Source organism: Cetorhinus maximus, chromosome 16 (genome assembly GCF_964194155.1).
Source record: "Cetorhinus maximus chromosome 16, sCetMax3.hap1.1, whole genome shotgun sequence".
Classification (NCBI taxonomy): domain Eukaryota; kingdom Metazoa; phylum Chordata; class Chondrichthyes; order Lamniformes; family Cetorhinidae; genus Cetorhinus; species Cetorhinus maximus.
Window position 1 is genome coordinate 36,335,487 of NC_135894.1, and position 20,641 is coordinate 36,356,127.

At 46.3% G+C, this 20,641-nt stretch overlaps 1 protein-coding gene across 7 annotated transcripts in view; it reads right to left on the reverse strand.

The window, feature by feature from the left end:
* Nucleotides 1–20,641, reverse strand: part of mab21l3 (mab-21-like 3) — a 74,869-nt gene that overhangs the window by 14,218 nt on the left and 40,010 nt on the right. The window contains exon 7 of one of the 7 annotated variants that reach the window (XM_078559667.1): nt 18,044–18,290. The exons of the other annotated variants lie outside the window; for them this stretch is intronic. Within the exon in view, the coding sequence (XP_078415793.1) occupies nt 18,063–18,290 (228 nt within the window). The 3' untranslated portion in view covers nt 18,044–18,062. Of the gene's footprint in view, nt 1–18,043; nt 18,291–20,641 lie in introns of those variants that run through there. 7 annotated transcript variants of the gene reach the window in all.

Sequence of the window (20,641 nt, forward strand, 5' to 3'; positions counted from 1 at the left end):
CAATGAGTGGTAACGCACAATGGTGATTAATCTCCTGGAGGCATGGCCAGCTGTGGGTGGGGTCAGCTTCTAGTGCGATATTTTCAAACTAATGCAAATGATCATTGAAACTCTATTTGCACTGAGCACAACTGGCACTTGAAATTCTGCGATCTTTTGCAGGGTTACACCAATTTCAGACAAATTGCACTGATAAAAGAAATTCATTTGAGTGGAAGCTCTACCCCATTGTGTCCATGGAAATAAATTATTCATTTACTTTCTTGATGCAACAGAAACTCAGATCAAAAGGAAAGGGTTCACAAGCAAAAGCACGATTACTTAACATGTAATATTGTCTTAATAAAAGGCATCCTCCACAAACCAATATTCAACAGCATTAGCTGTTATGCTATGAAAACCTAGACAGCAGAGATTGACCAAAGCAAATGCAACATCTTGGGTTAATGGATGCAACAGAATCAATAGCAAACGCATTTCCAGCTGGGAAAGAACTATCGCTACGAAATATCCACACAGGATCCGAGGTACGTTATGAACATGCATCACCTGACAATGGCACACATCAAAGTAACATCCAAGTATGCAGACCATTTGCGCCTGTGCAAATCAATTCTGCTAATGGTGGACAGGCTGGCAGCCATGTCCTGGTTACATCATTGATGGAGAAAGCTTTACAAGCATAGGTGAATGCACTGAAACAAGTGCCTATGTTCAAAGAGGCCTTCAGGTCAGCATTAGGAGATGGTGCAATATAGATGCAAGATCATAGAAACATGAACACTTACAGTACAGAGGGGATCCGTATCCTCAAGCACCTGTCCAACTCCCTTTTAAAATTATTTGTGCAATCTGCATCTGCTGTCTTTTCAGAGAGCTACAGATCCTGATAACTCAGTGAAAAATATTCTCCTCGTATCTCCTCTAGAACTTTTCCAGTCATTATGAATCTATGACAACTCACTGTGATGACTTTTGATTGTAAGCAGTAACAGTAATGGAATTTTGTAATTACTTTAAAATGTTTGGGGAACTAAAATTGATTATAAACATGTTTGAAAAGGACTTTTTAAAAGCTTGTATCAATTATATAGGGGTCAATAATGATTTTTGGATACAAAGAAATTCTACTCCATGTGACCTGGTGACCCTTGACCTGGAAGCAGTAGCAACAGGAAGGAAGTTAAAATATGGAGGCTGTGTGACACACAGACTCAAGAACAGAGTGACCAACCATCCTGCATTTTTGGGGCCCATCCTGTAATTCGGCGTTCCTGGGACATATTTTGTCCTGAATTTCTGGTGTCTCTCTGCAGGCCTCTCTTTTGTGCATGCATTGGGTGCAGACGGTTTGCGACTTGACCTCTGGGTGTCTGGTATTGTCGTTGGCTCTGGGGACCCAAGTTCAAATCCTGCCATGGCAGATGGTGGAATTTGAGTTCAATAAAAATCTGGAATTAAAAGTCTAATGATAACCATGAAACCATTGTCGATTGTTGTAAAAACCCACCTGGTTCACTAATGTCCTTTAGGCATCACTGGCTAGGCCAGCATTTATTGCCCATCCCTAATTGCCTTTCAGAGGACATTTAAGAGTCAACCACATTGCTGTGGGTCTGGAGTCACATGAAACCAGGTAAGGACAGCAAATTTCTTTCCTTAAAGGACATTAGTGAACCAGATGGGTTTTTACAACAATCGACAATGGTTTCATGGTCATCATTCAACTTTTAATTCCAGATTTTCATTGAATTCAAATTCCACCATCTGCCATGGCAGGATTCAAACCTGGATCCCCAGAGCATTACCCTTGGTAGTCCAGCGACAATACCACTACGCCATTGCCTCCCCATGAGGGAGGCAATGGCCTCCCTAGAGAGCTAGAATATAAAGCGGGGGTGGGGATAGGGACATGTTTTGATACAACTATACAAAGCCCTAGTAAAACCACACCTGGAGGACTGTATACCACCCTTAGAACAATTGCCTTGGAAGCAGTACAGTGCAGATTCACCAGATTGTTACTAGAGTTCCAAGGGTTTGTTTATGAGGAGAAATTATTTAAGTTAGGCTTGTATTGACTGGAATGAAGATTACTGGGTGACTTGATTGGCTTTTTTTTTAGCATTTTGAAAGGAATTGAAAGGTTAAAGAGAGAGAAACTTCTTCCACTGATGCAGGAGTCTCAGATAAGGGGGCTTATCCTCAAAATTAGAGACAGGCCATTCAGGAGAGAAATTAGAAACACTTCTTCATTCAAAGGGTAACAGAAGTGTAGAACTGTCTCCCACAAAAAGTAGATGCCAGTTCAAGAAATAATTTTTAATCTGAGGTTTAAAGGTTTTTTACCAGCTGAAGTTATTAAGGAATCTAAAGAAAAGGCAGTAGGATAAAGTTAAGATACAGATGAGTCATGATCTAATTGAATAGCAGAACAGGCTCGAGGGGCTGAATGGCCTACTCCTGCTCCTATGTTGGGATGAATGGCCTGTAAATTCTATATAAACTGAGGGAATTGTTTACTACAACTAGATCTAAAAAGAGATTGAACAGCAGGCCAAAGTTTGCTGTCAGAGACCAGGGAGGCAAATGCCATTATTTATGTGTAAATTGTACAGCATTTTTAGGAGAGAAGCAGATCTACCATTAAATGTGAATATGTGCAAGTTGTTGTCTGAGTTGGGCCACTCCACCCTTAACTTTGCGGAAATGGCATTTTGCTGAGCGTCTCCCAGTGAAAGGTATTGAATGTGGTGATTTTGCTGTATTTGCACTGTAAGAATGAACTAAAATGTTTAATATTTTTAAACTTTTCCTTTGACTTGTTTTTCCTTCCCTCTCTTAATCCAATCTTTCCTTTCTTTCTGTACCTGACTGAACATTGAGTTCACCCACTCTAATTGGGGGTGCCTCCTTCTCACTCCTTGTGTTGTTAATGTCACAATCTTTAACTCTGGTTAAGGAGATAATCACTCAGTTGGTTCTCCTGTTCATCCTGAACCATGAAACCAGTTTCCCTTGCTGCACTGTTATCAGCTCTCACTTCCAGCAATCATGTGGGCAAAACATTTTTGAGCTGAAGGGTGCAAGGTCAAGGCTAACTAATGGCAGATGCTGTTAGATGCCCTGCTCCACCAAAACATAGCCAGTTAGTGTTACTAAAACACATTCTTGCCTTTTGTTGCTAGTCTGCTATTTTCATGGAAATGAGTCAAATTCTTGTTAGACAGATATTGGTTTTGTGAATTTAAGTTATGTCATTAATACTGTCTCAGGTTCATTGGGCTCAATCACTCCTGTAAATGGTTTCAGCATCTTCTCTTTGAGATAGATATAAGGCAGTGAGAATCAATTTATATGTTGGTGTGACATAGGAGAATAGGACAATTGGACTCCTTTGTGACCTGAACTAAAAATCCATGTATATTTCTTCAACCTCTGAAAATAAATCAAGCCAACACTCAGGGCTAAAAATTGGATAAGGCCCATTAGTTTTGTGATGCCTGTTCATCCCCATGATTGTGGCCAGTCTTAAATGCACTGCTCAGTGGCAGCAGGGAGCCAAGATTTGTGTAAGGCTAGCACCAATTAAAGCCAGTCTCCACCTGTAGAAAGAGGTGCACTCTGGCCGCAGCAGGTACTGGAAATAGCTATGAAAGACTTGGAGTAGGAAGGAATCTTTGAACAACAGAGCAGCACGCCAGAGAGTAGGCTCCCAGATGCAGCATTTAATTCAAGAGGAGGAACCGGAGGATAGAGGTCATTTTTCCACACGGGCCAGGATGCCCTCCAGACAGACACTGAAGGAAATGAGTGTAGGTGGCCAAGGAGGCCAATGGCAGGAATCTGGTCCCGAGGACCTGGGTGTGGTACTGTTAGAAGTCCAATGACTTCACACAAGTGGTCAAGATCAGTGACTACATCTTCAAATGATAGATCTCACCAACTGCATCACCAGCCTCTCACATTGCTCCATGCACCATATTCCCATCATCACCCAACAATAATGTCTAGCAACCAGAACACATACCTAATTCATTCAATGTTCAACCATTGCACAAGGTCCAAACCTCGTGCCCATATCTCATAGCTTCGACACATTTCCAACCACTCAGCAATAACAGGCACCTTAATTCATTGCAACACACTCACTGACATTCATCTCTGTCTCTTGTAGGACAAGGTCACGGGTAACAGAAGGGAACAGCAAAGAACTGGTGGGGTTCAGGCACAGCTGAATGTCCACGCTCCGCCTTGGAGGAGACAGTGCTCAGTATTATTGACACAGCCTCTCATGACTCTATGGCCGTGGGACTGAGGCGGTGGGACCCTGCTGTCCTCTGCCGGAATTACAGCAGTCGAGTCCCACCACTGAGGCAACAGCAAAGGCACTGGCTGAGCCAATCAATCAGCCAGTCCAGACTGCTGCCCCCGTGCTGAAGTGGCACAGTCTGAAGCCTGGCCTTCAAGGCTCAAGAGCTGTCCAAGGGCATCCTGCAAAACCATTTGCAGTCTCCCTTGTTGAAAAAGTCAGCCACCTCCTATCAACCATGCTGTAGCCACTGGGCTAGCACTGCACATGTGCATATGAATGCAAGGCCAGACAAAGGCACTTACAAGGCAGGTACTGAATAAAGAAACACAAGGGTGAACTGTCCAATTTAGTATATATTAGTGGAAGTGTTGCTCGGATAAAGTTGGACTGATTGGTTTAAGGTATCTTTCCTTTCAGGAATTTGGCCAAGATGAACTGTGATATTCCATGACAGATAGATGGAATGTTAGGGAAGTGTAAAGCAATGGTAATTTGGGAACTTTTCAGGGGAACTGGCATCTGATGAAATACTCAGACAGCCTATCTGTAGTGAAGATCTTCTGGATGCCTCATCCCTTCCTTTTCCTTCTGAGGTGGTTATCGAAAGGCTGGTCACTAGGCTGTGCCCCCATGATTGGTCTATTGCATCCTGCACAACTGACCATCATAAATCATGAGACATGCACCAGGAGGCTGAAGGGCTTCCTTCCAAGCAGTCCAGGGAGGGGACCCATTCATTCAGAACGCTGATGGTCGACTCCCTGGTCGCAGCACGGCTGTCATTGAAGGAGTTCTGGCCATGGTCATTAACCATGTGCAGAGCAGCTAGACTTTGTAGCATAGCAGCCACTCTCTGTTTTGACATGGTAGTGGGAAGATGGCAGGAACAGCTGACTGGTGCAGGCTGGAAGCACCACGACTGCTGCCAGGATAGCAGGAATTCACCAACATGATGTTTTGAGCATGGTCACATACCAACTGCACATTGAGGGTGTCGTTATGAAACATCTCCCCACAGAGGTGTGGAGCCCTCAGGGCCACAGGTGTTTACTTGTTGGTTCCCTGCGTCATTGGGGATTCCCCTACCCTGGAAAAACCAAGTGTCCACTCCTCCTACTTCTCTCTGGTTAGGAGAGAATATAATGAAATCCCCTCTCCTATTGTACAGGGCCTCTGTCACCCATCTGATTCAGTGATGCATAGCAAACTGAGAAATGTTGAGAATTCACTGGCTCCAGTGCAGAAGGATCCACTGGCATAGAAATTGAGGACCACCAAGATCTCATGGCAGCAGGCAGCAATGTCGTCGCCTTGTTCTGCAGCTCCAGGTCCAGTTTGAGGAGGTGGCATTGTTCAATGAGCACCTCCTTGGTGAACTGTAGCTGCTACGGTCACTTCTGGCTGAGGTGGAGGCAGGGGAGGTGCTCCGTGAAGACCCTAGGCAGATAAGGCCTTCTGTTGAGAGCCCTCCTCCTCCTGCCTCTATGAGCAACGTCTCCTCTCTGCTCCATCTCCCAATCATGCTGCAGGACAGAGGAACTACAACTCTAGACCCCATGTTGGCAACTAGTTTTCTGCTTAGTCCTTCCAGAACTACACTACTCCTTGCAAAGGTCCAGCATCACATCCTTCAGACTCAAAGAACTTCTGTCAACTCTTCCTCCAACACACTACAAAGTAACATTGCAACAGGAAAAGAAATCAAGAACCCCTCTCCCAAAAGCTGAATGGTGATCCCTTTAATGGTGATGTTAGGGGCTCTCCGAACACATGTTAAGCTATTCGTGTTTAAGAGAGGACATTAACTTGACTGCAAGGTCCATATTGGCAGGTCAGATGTCAAATCAGAGTTATGCCCTGACTGACTGACTGATGCACAACCTGCTCACTCTTCATGTTTCTGGAACAAGCCCTTCCAGACATAGCGATTGGCATGGGGCATGCCAGAAGTTGTCAGAAGTGGACCCCTGCCATTGAAAGCAGTGGCTCTAGGGAGCTGAATTTTGCAGGCAGTGTGTTTAAAAAGTACAAAATATTAAGCTGCTTTATTTCCCATTGAATAAACATACAGAACAATAATTATGACTTTTTTTCACTTCTTTCCATCAAGTTGGCTTGTGTTCATGTAAAAATAATGAACGAACTATGCTAATCCCTCTTTGTGCTGAATCTTGCCTGATTACATGCCTGTCAGACGCCTCGGGACATTTTATTATGTTAAAAGGTGCTAAATGCAAATTATTGTTGTTGCTGAAGCTAATTTCCTAATCCCTCTCTCTTGTATTCAATCCTTCTCCCAGCCCTTTGCTGTCCGACTATTATTTTTCCCTCTTCACAGCTCTCAGGTTTTTAAAAGCTGACATGGCCAAGATCCCCGCTGGGTTGAATTAATGGAGTTGACATGGCAGCAATGAGTGTCAATGATCTCACTGGTCACATTATCTTTCATTGTTTATAGTGTATCGGTTCAGACACTCTCTAAAATTTAATCAATATCTGCCATCCTGGCTGTCCTGTGGATTCAACTCCTCATGAGCTAAGTTTAACTCAACAGCATTTTTAATAGGTACTAGGCAGTACCTAACAGGCAGTAAACACCAATTTGAATTTTTCAGGTCAAGGCACGGTTAGGTGCTGTAGCATAATGGAACCAATGAGGTGGTCAAGACAGGAGAAAGAGGGAGAGGTAAAAAGGAGGGGGAGAAGAGAGAAGACAGCAGGGGAGAAGGAAAGGAGAGGGCCGAAGAGGTACAGGGAGAGGAAAGAGAGGGATGGAAGAAAAGGAAGATATAGAGGATGAGGAGAGGGAAGGTAACAGCAGGAAGCGAGAAGGGAGAGGAAGGAAGGAGAGAGGGAAGGAGGAAGGATGAAGGGAGGCTGGAGATGAAAGGTAAAAAAGGAGAGAGGGAGGGAAAAGAAGGGAGTGTTGAGGAGGAGAATTAAAATCAATGGGGAGAGAGTCTGAGTCATGGAACAACCAGCTTTCGGGCAAATACAGCAAGTAAATGGTGTGTGTGGTTGGAGGGGGTGGGGGGGGGGGGCTGTGTGCGCAGGCTGAGGGTGGTAGGCTGTAGATGAAAAATGCAGCCAAGGAAGTGGGGAAGCAGTATTGTCAAATGTGAAATTATGCAGGACAGTTTGTGAAGGGAAAGTGCAGGCCTGCCACTATTCTAATATATGTTACACCGAGGTCTCACCCTGGTGGCATATTCTGGAATCTTGATGAGTGAAACACAAGTTTATGCCTGGTTAAAGAATTTCATCAATCCACTATAAAAAATACCCGGGCTATTGGACCAGAAACAGACCATCTTTCATGGAAGCTACTTAGGCTGGTGTAAAGATGGTATATTATTATTTTATCTCGAATCAGCACAGAAATCCGAAACATGCTGGAGTTGGTTATTTTAGAGAATTGTAATGCTCAGGGTACTAGTCTGGGATAATAGCCACAGCCAACCTGATAGGTTGAACAAAATAAGTATTTCATTTCTGACCTCAGATATAAAAGTTGTCATTCTTGTCTGAAGAATTCCTTTAAATGGGTCAAGTGGGTCTATTCTTTTATGGGTTCATCTGATAGTAAGTTAATTACAATTATGTTTAAAGGCAAGAAAGTTTCTAAATCAAAAACAGGGCTATGCACATCCTTGTGTGTTAGTCCTAGTGGAGTAACAGAAGGCAGCTGGCGACTTTGAGGCTCTATTATGGTTCTAAACTGTTGCAATAAAAACATTATTTTAACCCTTAGGCTACTTGCCGACCCAAACACTTTGACAATCAATGTTTACCCACTAGTGGTCAAAAAAAAACACTAGTAAGGGTACTCAAATGTTAGGAGTAAAATTATTATTGTAAGAATCCCAAGCTAAAAAGCAAAAACATTTATAATTATGTTTTAATACTTTACTTCTGCACATATTGTCCTCTCATTCTCTATTCTCTCCTTCCCATTTTATTTTTAACCATAGAATACATTGGGTGGGTGGGGAATAAGTTATCTATCTATTCTTTTCCTCTAATTAGAACAAATATAAATGATAAAAACAAAAAGCTAAAAGCTACTGCGGATGCTGGAAATCCAAAACAAAATAAAAACAGAATTACCTGGAAAAACTCAGCAAGTCTGGCAGCATCGGTGGAGAAGAAATCAGTCAACGTTTCGAGCCCTCATGGCCCTTCAGCAGAACTGAAGCATAGTTTCAACAAGGGAGAAATATAAATTGGTTTAAGGTGGGTGGGGGGGAAGAGACACATTGAGGGTGTGGTGTGAGCAGATAATCAAAAGATGTCAGAGACAAAAGGGTCAAAGAGGTGTTGAAGGTGGTGGTCTTTGTCTGAGAAAAGTGCTAATTAAGAATGCAAGACAGGATATTCAAAGTACAGCTCTAGTGGGGGTGGGGTGGAAAGACTAAAGGTTTTAGTTTTAGATTTAAAAATAATGGAAATAGGTGGGGAAAGAAGAATCTATATAAATTATTGAAAAAAAAGGCGGGTGGGGGGGGGAAAAGAAACGGGGTGGGGATGGGGGGAGGGGGAGTTTAAGATCTAAAGTTGTTGAATTCAATATTCAGCCCAGAAGGCTGTAAAGTGCCTAGTCGGAAGATGAGGTGCTGTTCCTCCAGTTTGCGTTGGGCTTCACTGGAACAATGCAGCAAGCCAAGGACAGACATGTGGGCAAGAGAACAGGGTGGAGTGTTAAAATGGCAAGCGACAGGGAGGTTTGGGTCTTTCTTGCGGACAGACCGCAGGTGTTCCGCAAAACGGTCGCCCAGTTTGCGTTTGGTCTCTCCAATGTAGAGGAGACCGCATTGGGAGCAACGAATGCAGTAGACTAAGTTAGGGGAAATGCAAGTGAAATGCTGCTTCACTTGAAAGGAGTGTTTGGGCCCTTGGACGGTGAGGAGAGAGGAAGTGAAGGGGCAGGTGTTGCATCTTCTGCGTGGGCATGGGGAGGTGCCATAAGTGGGGGTTGAGGAGTAGGGGGTGATGGAGGAGTGGACCAGGGTGTCCCGGAGGGAACGATCCCTACGGAATGCTGTCAAGGGGGGTGAAGGGAAGATGTGTTTGGTGGTGGCATCATGCTGGAGTTGGCGGAAATGGCGGAGGATGATCCTTTGAATGCGGAGGCTGGTGGGGTGATAAGTGAGGACAAGGGGGACCCTATCATGTTTCTGGGAAGGAGGAGAAGGCGTGAGGGAGGATGCGCGGGATATGGGCCGGACACGGTTGAGGGCCCTGTCAACGACCGTGGATGGAAAACCTCGGTTAAGGAAGAAGGAGGACATGTCCGAGGAGCTGTTTTTGAAGGTAGCGTCATCAGAACAGATGCGACGGAGGCGAAGGAACTGAGAGAATGGGATGGAGTCTTTACAGGAAGCGGGGTGTGAGGAGCTGTAGTCGAGGTAGCTGTGGGAGTCGGTAGGCTTGTAATGGATATTGGTGGACAGTCTATCATCAGAAATTGAGACAGAGAGGTCAAGGAAGGGAAGAGAAGTGTCAGAGATGGACCATGTGAAGATGATGGAGGGGTGGAGATTGGAAGCAAAATTAATAAATTTTTCCAGGTCCCGACGAGAGCATGAAGCAGCACCGAAGTAATCATCGATGTACCGGAGAAAGAGTTGTGGGAGGGGGCCGGAGTAGGACTGGAACAAGGAATGTTCCACATACCCCATAAAGAGACAGGCATAGCTGGGGCCCATGCGGGTACCCATAGCCACACCTTTTATTTGGAGGAAGTGAGAGGAGTTAAAGGAGAAATTGTTCAGTGTGAGAACAAGTTCAGCCAGACGGAGGAGAGTAGTGGTGGATGGGGATTGTTGGGGCCTCTGTTCAAGGAAGAAGCTAAGGGCCCTCAGACCATCCTGGTGGGGGATGGAGGTGTAGAGGGATTGGACATCCATGGTGAAGAGGAAGCGGTTGGGGCCAGGGAACTGGAAATTGTTGATGTGACGTAAGGTGTCAGAGGAATCACGGATGTAGGTGGGAAGGGACTGGACAAGGGGAGAGAGAAGGGAGTCAAGATAACGAGAAATGAGTTCCGTGGGGCAGGAACAGGCTGACACGATCGGTCTGCCAGGACAGTTCTGTTTGTGGATTTTGGGTAGGAGGTAGAAGCGGGCCGTCCGAGGTTGGGCGACTATCAAGTTGGAAGCTGTGGGAGGAAGATCTCCAGAGGAGATGAGGTCAGTGACAGTCCTGGAAACAATGGCTTGATGTTCTGTGGTGGGGTCATGGTCCAGGGAGAGGTAGGAGGAAACGTCTGCGAGTTGACGCTCAGCCTCCGCGAGGTAGAGGTCAATGCGCCAGACAACAACAGTACCACCCTTGTCAGCGGGTTTGATGACAATGTTGGGGTTGGACCTGAGAGAACGGAGTGCAGTGAGTTCAGAGAGAGACAGATTAGAATGGGTGAGAGGAGCAGAGAAATTGAGATGGCTAATGTCACGCCGACAGTTCTCAATGAAAAGATCAAGAGAAGGTAAGAATCCAGAGGGAGGGGTCCAAGTGGAGGGAGAATATTGGAGGTGGGTAAAAGGATCCGTTGAACGGGGAGAGGACTCCTGCCCAAAGAAGTGAGCACGGAGACGAAGACGGCGGAAGAAGAGTTCAGCATCATGCCGAGCCCGAAATTCATTGAGATGAGGGCGTAAGGGTATGAAACTAAGTCCTTTGCTGAGCACTGAATGTTCAGCATCGGAGAGGGGAAGGTCAGGGGGTATAGTGAATATGCGGCTGGGGCTGGGATTGGAAGATGGGGTGAGGACGGAGGGACAAGCAGGGGTGGAGGGTCCCCGATGGGTGTTGGAGTCGATGAGTTGTTGGAGCTTGCGTTCCTTAGCACTTGAGAGAAAGAGAAAAAGTTTCTTGTTGAGGCGACGGATGAGGCGAAGAATAAAATGAAACTGGGGGCACGCGCAGCTTTGAAAAAGGGTGCGGCGGTGCTGCTGGAGGGAGAGGTCAAGTGTGTTCATATGGTCTTGATTGGCTGACAATTGGCTCCAAGAACCCATTTTCCATCAAGCACTAAAAACAAAAAAAAATTGTTGGGGGATAACATGTTAGCACATACTGAATGATGAGTGAACAGGATGATAGAAGATCTCGGATGACACAAAAATTGATAGGGTGGCAAATAGTGAGGAGGATAGCTGCAAACTGCAGGAGGATATCAATGGACTGGTCAGGTGAGCAGAGCAGTGGCAAATGGAATTCAACCTGGAAAAGTGCGAGTTAATGCACTTGGGCAGGGCTAACAAGGCAAGGGATTACAATAAGAATGGTAGGACCCAGGAAAATATTGAAGATCAGAGGGACCTTAGTGTGCATATCCACAGATCCCTGAAGGTAGCAGGTCAGGTAGATAGGGTGGTAAGAAGGCATATGGGATACTTGCCTTTATTAGCCAAGCAGGGAGGTTATGCTGGAACTGTATAAAACGCTTGTTAGGCCACAATTGGAGTACTGCGTGCAGTTCTGGTCACCACATTATAGGAAGGATGTGATTGCACAGCAGAGGGTGCAGAGGAGATTTACCAAGATGCTGCCTGAGCTGGAGGGTCTGAGCTATGAGGAAAGGTTGGATAGGCTGGGGTTGTTTCCCTTAGAGCAGCAAAGGTTGAGAGGGGACCTGATAGAGATGTACAAGATTATGCGGGGCATAGATAGGGTAGATAGGAAGGCACTTTTTCCATTAGTAGCGGGGTCAATAACGAGGGGGCATAGAGTTAAGGTAAGAGGTAGAAGGCTAAGAGGAGATTTGAGGAGAAATTTTTTCACCCAGAGGGTGATGGGAGTCTGGAGCTCACTGCCTGAAAGGGTGGTTGAGTCAGAAACTCTTGTAACATTTAAGAAGTGTTTAGATATTCACTTGCATTGCTATAGCCTCCAAGGCTATGGGTCAAGCGCTGGAAAATGGGATTAGTGTAGTCAGATCTCTGTTGACCGGTGCAGATACGATGGGCCGAATGGCCTCCTTCTGTGCTGTAGACGTCTATGAGTCTATCACACTCTCATAATCAACCAGTCTCTTTTTCCTCTCGGGAGCTAAGATCCATAATGAAATGTCAGAAAGAATATCTTGTTTGGTTACACTAATTAGGCATAATATTGAAGGGCTTTTACATATTATTCCTTCTTTCCCACTAAGAGATAATCTCGCTCAGGATCCAGAGGTTTCACTTGTTACTGCAGGGATAGCTAACTGCATGGAGTAGGAGACATAATTTGTATATCTCACAGGGATGGTTACAGGATGAATTGTTCTACAATAACTGTCAAAAACATGAAATTGACCATTAATCGTAAAATCATGGGTGATTTTAATCTACATATAGATTGGATAAATCAGACTGGCAAAGGTAGCCTGGATGATGAGCCCTGCCTTTTTGGGACAGTTTCTTAGAGCAGCACATTTTGGCACCAACCAGAGAGCAGGCTATAGTAGATCTGGTAATGTACAATGAGACAGGATTAATTCATGACCTCATAGTGAAGGCGCCACTAGGTAGCAGTGATCATAATATGATTAAGTGTCACATTCAGTTTGAGGGAGAGAGGAGTTTTTTTTAATATATTCGTTCGTGGGATGTGGGTGTCGCTGCCTAGGCCAGCATTTATTGCCCATCCCTAATTGCCCTTGTTCAGAGGGCAGTTAAGAGTCGATCACATTGCTGTGGGTCTGGAGTCACATGTAGGCCAGACCAGTAAGGACAGCAGATTTCCTTCTCTAAAGGACATTCATGAACCAGATAGATCTAAGACTATGGGTGGAATCGTCCCAGATTTGCACTAAGTGCGATAGCGTGCATGTAAAACAATGTTTTACCCACTGGCCACAATGTCAGCTTTTCACGCCGTATCGTCCCAAATCCACCGCATTAATTATGCATTCCTGGGAAGCACGCCGTTTCCATGGCAGGCGAACATATGAACAAGGAGCAGGCCATTCAGTCCATCGAGCCTACTACACCATTGAATAAGATTATGGCTGATCTGATAGTAACCTGAAATCTGCATCCCACCTACCCCCAATAACCTATCACCCCCTTGCTTACCAAGAACCTATCCACCTCTGCCTTAAAAATATTCAAAGACTCTGCTTCCACCAACATTTCAGGAAGAGAGTTTCAAAGACTCATAACCCTGAGAGAAAATATTTCGGCTCATCTCCCTCCCCCGACCGTGCCATCCCCTTGCCGCTTCATCACGCCGGTCACCATATTTAAAGTCCACACCTCAAGTGCTTCCAGCTCACGACTGCCGCACGGGCAACAGGATGGTCCTGAAAGGCAAAAAGACTCCAGCCCCCAGGTTTAGTGACATGTCCCTCGAGCGCCTTTTGGACACCGTGGAGGCCTGTCGTGATGTCCTCTACCCCCCGCTCTGGCCGCAGGCAGGAGGGGCAGCAGCATCACCAATACAGCATGGGAGGTGGTAGCAGCGGTGGTCAGCGCCAACGCCCTGCAAAAGAGGACAGCCACCCAGTGCCACTACAGGATAAAGGGTCTCATCCGTTCCACCGGGGTAAGTCAATCTTCTCATCACTCTCAGCTCACACACTCACAAACCCATCACACGTCCACAGGGATCTCACATCTCAAGGGACAACACCACTAACTCTCACACACACCCTTACATCTCCATCAGGCTCCTATCCTCTGGAGCTCCCATCCTCATCCTGTCCATGGCTCCACTCGCCACACAAACATTCCACGCAGTGCCATGCGTCCTGCTCACACTCTCTCCATCTGTTTTCATGCAGGAGAAGCCTGTTCACATCAGCAGGAAGAGGTCCCAGACCGGGGGTGGAGTGGCCCAGATTAGGCCCCTCACTTACTTTGACGAGCGTGCCATCACGATGACTGGTGAGGACACGGACCCTGCCTGCGGTGACGGTGAGGTCAGCAGCAAACACCCTCGTGAGGATCCTGCATCACATCATCCCTCTTTCAATACAACTGAGTGTTCTCTCTCCTGCTTTTGACTCTGGTGCCATACACTAATCACAGGGAGCTCTGCCAAGTGACTGACACCCTCAGCCAGCCAGTCCTTCAGCTCCATCCACGTCCTCACCTCCAGCCAAGAGGACACCTCGTCCATTGAGCAGCTGGAAACAAGCAGCCTGGAAGACCCGTCACAGTTCTTACCCACACCCTGCACCAGTGCAGAGACACACACCTCAGTGGGGCCTAGAGCTAGAGCAGGCTCAGGTTCACAATCTGTGGTCACCGCACGGACACATGTCCGCAGCAGCAGGAGGCAGGTTCATGCGAGCTTCCCAGCACTCGGAGGGCTAATGGGGATCAGGCAACTGTGAGGTCCGAGTCAGATGACAAGCCTCTAGATTTGGCCTTCCAACTCCTCCTGGAGAGTCAGCAGAAGGCGTGGGAACATCACGCAGAGCTGCTGGAAGCCCTCAACAGAGTGGCACGTGAGTCAGAGGAGTGCATCTAGCTGCTTCCGATGAAGTGGTGCCCACATGTGTGTGTATGGAGGTCTCCATGGGGAGAATAGCGGACGCCATGGAGACCCTGGCCCAGCAGAATGCGGAGATGTGTGCAGACCTGCACTCCATCGTGGGAACCATGGACGAGTTCCTGCAGTGGTGACACGAGAGGGAAATGGGGCACCTCAACATCACTCCAGGTGCTCCTTCCCCTCAAGGAGTCAGGCCGGGACACCTGAAAGGAGGAGGAGCAGCAGCTGGACACCCCTGGGTCATACACGCAGGAATCTCAGAGGCTGTCTGCAGCCTCCGAGTCCCCTTTGCCTGTGACCCCCCCTCAACCTCATCCTCTGTCACCACAGAGGGAGCAGCTGGCCAATGAGTGATTCTGGAGGGAGGTGTATGTGTGTGGCAGGGCCTTTCGGAGCCTCATGCAAGCTCTCTCCCACACACACAGATCCTTCACATACCACACTCACCTCAATGTCCTGAGGTGAATGCTGCCTGCTGGGGTTCACTTTCAGTTGACCTGCATCTCCACCCACCCACTGATCACACTCCCATGCAGCACCTGATCTCGCCCACCACAACTGTTGTTTCACTTTCGATTTAGACAGCATGGTGCTAATTCAGTTTTACTTTCGCTCCCCTGTCTTTTCCCCTCCCCCAGTCACCCAGTTCCTTCCCCCCATCACTGTTGACCCCCGCCCCCCCAGCATCACCTTCCACCTCCTCTCTGTGACCTACCAGCCACAACTCTTTTCCTTCGGGTATGTCCAGGTGAACGTGCACGTTCCCTTCCTTCCTGAAAATCCCACCCGCACCCACATTAACCTCCCTGACCTCCTCCTTCCCACCCCCAGGGTCCGTGTCTGCCTCCGAGTCCCCACCAAGCACCCTCACCGTCCCTTCTATCGCTACAGTCAAACACTCACCCGCCCACCCTACTGCCTTATTCTGCCCTCAGTCATTCTCACCATTCCCTTGTACCACGCCCATCCTCTGTTTGCTCCCCAGGAGGCAGACATGGACCCATCAGACCCCTCCCTTGCATGTTCACCTGGACATCCCCACCCCCCCAGACCATTCCTTCCCCCCCGCCCCACCAGAACCCCTTTTACTCCCCTTAGTCCTCCCAGCCCCCCCCGGACTCCCCCACAGACCCCCATCCCCATTTAGCCCCTCCCCCTTCCTGAATCCCTCAGACACCTTTACTTCATCCACCATCCTTAGTCCTTCCCCCCCACAACTCCTTCCTCCAGCCTTACTCCTTCTTCCCCCTTCCTGACTCCCTCAGACACCCTCACTTCTTCCTCCCTCCCCTTACAACCTCCCCAGTTGCCATCTTCTCCCCCGTTACCACCCCCACCCTCCCCCCGACAGGATTATTGAATTATTGATGTGGAAGCCGAACTGTAGGCACTGAGCAACATGAGGGATGGGGAGAAATACCTGGACACTTTGTTCCAGAAGACTGTCACACTTCTTGGGTCATCTGTTTTGGTCAGCAGTGAGGGACAGGAGGATGTGACTGTCACTGAGGCAGGTAATGGGACCGAGCAGACAGTAGTGGAGGAGCCTCAGAATTTGCAATTGTCAAACAGGTTTAAGGTGCTCGCAACCTGTGTGGATGAAAGCGAGGTCTGCAACATGGATGAGCTGACTGGCCATGGCACTATGGTACAGGAAGCTGTTCAAGCGGGCGGAGCAAAAAGAAATGTAGTGGTAGTATGGGATAGTATAGTGAGGGGGATTGACACTGTTCTCTGCAGTGAAGAGCGAGAGTCCAGGTGGCTATGTTGCTTGCCCAGTGTCAGGGTTCAGGACATGTGCTCAGGGCTGGAGAGAAACTTGCAGTGGGGCGGTGAGGATCCAGTCGTTGTGGTCCATGCAGGTACCAATGTCACATGTAGAACTAGGAAAGAGGTTCTGTAAAGTCAGTATGAGGAGCTAGGTACCAAATTAAGAAGCAGGACCTCAAAGGTAATAACCTCTAGCTTATTACCTGAGCCACATGCAAAACGATATAGGGCAAATAAGATTAGAGAGACAAATGTGTGTCTCAAAGACTGGTGTGGGAGAAGTGGGTTCTGGTTTGTGGGGCACTGGCATCAGTACTGGGGAAAGTGGAGGCTTTACCGTTGAGACGGCTTACACCTGAACAATTTATATAAATGACTTGGAGCGATGGCATGCTATCTAAATTTGCAGATGACACAAAGATAGTTGGAAAATATATTGTGAAGAGGACATGAGGACGTTGCAGATGGACATAGATAGGTTGAGTGAGTGGGCAAAGATCTGGCAAATGGAGTTTAATGTGGGAAAATGTGAAGTTGTTCACTTTGGCAGGAAGAACAAATAAGCAGAGAATTACTTAAATGGAGAATGGCTGCAAAATTCTGAGATGCAGAGGGATCCAGGTGTTCTAGTACATAAGTCACAAAACGTTAATATGCAGGTACAACAAGTAATTAAGAAGGCTAATGGATTGCAATCCTTTATTATGAGAGGAACTGAACATAAAAGTAAGGATGTTATGCAGGTGAGGCTGCACCTCGAATATTGTGTGCAGTTTTGGTCTCCTTATTTAAGGAAGGATGTAAGTGCATTGGAGGCAGTTCAGAGGAGCTTTACTAGATTAATGCCTGCAGTGAGTGGGTTGTCTTATGAGGAAAGGGTGGACAGGCCTTGTTTCCACTGGAGTTTAGAAGAGTGAGGGGTGATTTGATTGAAGTATGCAAGATCCTGAATAGCCTTGACAAGGTGGACATGGAAAGGATGTTTCCTCTTGTGGTTGAGTCCAGAACTGGGGGCACTGTTTTAAAATTAGGGGTCATCCTTATGGGACAGAAATGAGGAGAATTGTTTTCTCCAAGAGGGTTGTGCGACTTTGGAACTCTCTGCCTCAGATGGCAGTGGAGGTAGGGTCATTGAATATTTTTAAAGCAGAGGTAGATTGATTTCCTTGCCTAACAAGAATCTAAGGTTGTCTGGAGGGGGGTGTAGATGGCAATGTGGAATTCGAAACACAAGCAGATCAGCCATGATCTTATTGAATGGTGGAGTGGGCATGAGGGGCCAAATGGTCTACTCCTGTTCTTATTTTTTATGCTATGTTCATTCCCCCTCCTCCTGATCTCACCCCGCCGACACCTTCATTGCCCCCCACCCCATGATCCTCACTCTTCCCCCACCCCCCGCACCGACACCTCTTCCTGCTGATCCTAGACCTTCCTTTCCCACCCCCTCTGCATTCATCTGTCGTGAGCATCAATGGTGACTTTCCAACTTCTGTTAGCTACTTGGCACAACCATGTCCATGAGAATCCACCCAGCATGCCATGGACATTGCTCTAGGATCCCATTGCTATCGGACTCCAGCATCTTCTGCTCCTCTGATATCTGCAATGTGAGCAAGGTCCTGGCAGTAAGTCCCATCTTCTGCATGCTACAGTTTTTAAGACACGTTCTGCACCGGTGTGTTTGCCCGCCAACATAGGCAGACGAGTCCGGCGGGCTGACCTATAATGATATGCAGATGTATTACAATGAGGTTCCTGACGTCCAATGGCAGGGAATGCGGCCCGCCATCGATGGGCTGAGTGGATGATCGCAAATTGGTTCCATGATGTCGTGAAACAGATTTTTGGCCTTCTCGCTGTATTGTCCACTCACGCCACCGAACACGCCCGATGCCAGTGGGCACGGATGATTCTGCCCTCTGTTTTAAACTTAAATAAAGGCAATTATGAGGGCATGAAGGCAGAGCTGGCTAAAAAGTGAACTGGGAATTTCGGTTAAGAGATGGGTCAGTAGAGATGGAGTGGCGGACATTTAGGGAGATTTTTCAGGATAGTCAGAAAAGATACATTCCAATGAGAAAGGGAGGGACACACTGTGGTTAACTAAGGCAGTTAAAGATAGTATCAAAATTGATAGAAACAGCATTTAATTCCACAAAGATAAGTGGCGGGTCAAAAGATTGGAAAGAATAAAAAGAACAGCAAAGAATGACTAAAAAATTAATAAGGAGGGGGAAATTAGAGTACAAGAGAAAGCTAGCTAGAAATATAAAAATAGTTAGTAAAAGTTTCTGCACGTACTTAAAAAGGAAAAGAGCAAGCAAAGTGAGTGTTGGTCCTCTAGAGAGTAAGTCTGTGGAATTAATGGAAAATAAGAAAATAGCAGATGAATTTAACAGATATTTTGGGAGGTCTGTCTTCACTGTAGATGATACAAATAATGTTCCAGAAGTAATTGTGAATCAGGAGGTGAAAGGGAGGAACTTAAAACTAATACAATCACCAGGGAAAGAGTACTAAGAAAAATTATTAGAACTAAAAGCTGTCAAGTCCCCAGGTGCTGATGGACTTCATCCTCAAGTCTTTTTAAAAAAAAGTGGCTGCTGAGATAATAGATGTGTTGGTTTTAATTTTCCAAAATGCCCTAGATTCTGGAAAGGTCCCATCAGATTGGAAAATAGCAAATGTGACACCTCTATTCAAGAAAGGAGGGAGAGAAAGCAGGAAACTACAGGCCAGTTAGCTTAAAACATCTGTCAGGTAAATTTCTGGAATCTATTATTGAGGCTATAATAGCGGGACACTTAGAAAATCTCAATGCAATCAGACAGAATCAACAAAGTTTTGTGAAATGCATATCATGCTTGACTAATTCATTGGAGTTCTTTGAGGAAGTAACAAGCAATGTGGATAAAGGGGAACCTGTGGATGTGCTGTACTTTGATGTGACATTAACAAATGCCTTCTGGAAATCTAAAGGTCACTACACAAAATATGGGCTCATAGTGTAGGGAGTAACATATTAGTATGGATAGAGGATAGCTAACAGGAAATAGAGAGTAGGCATAAATAGGTCACTTTCCAGTTGGCAAGATGTGATGAGTGGAGTGCCACAGGGATCAATCCTGGGGCTTCAACTATTTACAATTTACATCAATGACTTAGATGAAGGGACCGAAGGTATGGTTGCTAAATTTGCTGATGACACAAAAATAGGTAGGAAAGTAAGTTGTGAAGTGGACATAAGGAGTCTGCAAAGAGACATAGATAGGTTAAGTGAATGGGCAAACATTTGGCAGATGGAGTATAATGTGGGAAAATGTGACTTTATCCATTTTCGCAGGAAGGATAGAAAAGCCACATATTATTTAAATGGAGAGAGATTGAAGAACTCTGCAGTACAGAGGGATCTGGGTGTCATGGTACATGAATCACATAAAGTTAGCATACACGTCAGAAAGTGATTAGGAAGGTAAATGGAATGTTGTTGTTTATTGCAAGTGGAATGGAATATAAAAGTAGGAATATTTGCTATAGTTTTATAGGGGCGTTGGGGACCCCACATCTGGAATACCAAGTACAGTTTTGGTCTCCTTATTTAAGAAAGGATATAAAAGTTAGAAGCAGTTCAGAGAAGGTTCACTCAACTGATACATGGGATGCAGGGGTTTTCTTACCCCTCCTTACCTGGAGGAAAGGGTGGGCAAACTGAGCCTGTATCCATTGGAGTTTAGAAGAATGAGAGGTGATCTTATTGAAACATTTAAGATCCTGAGGGGATGTGACAGGGTGAATGCTGAAAGGTAGTTTTCCCTTGTGGGAGACTAGAACTAGGGGACACAGTTTAAAAATAAGAGGTCTCCCAGTTAAGATGGAGATGAGGAGAATTTTTTTTCTCTGAGTGTCGTGAATCTTTGGAATTCTCTTCCCCAATGAGTGTTGGAGGCAGGATCATTGAATATTTTTAAGGTAAAGGTCGATAGACTCTTGACTAACAAGGGAGTCAAAGGTTAATGGGAGTAGATGAGTTGGAGTGACGCCACGATTGGATCAGCTATGATCTTGTTGAAT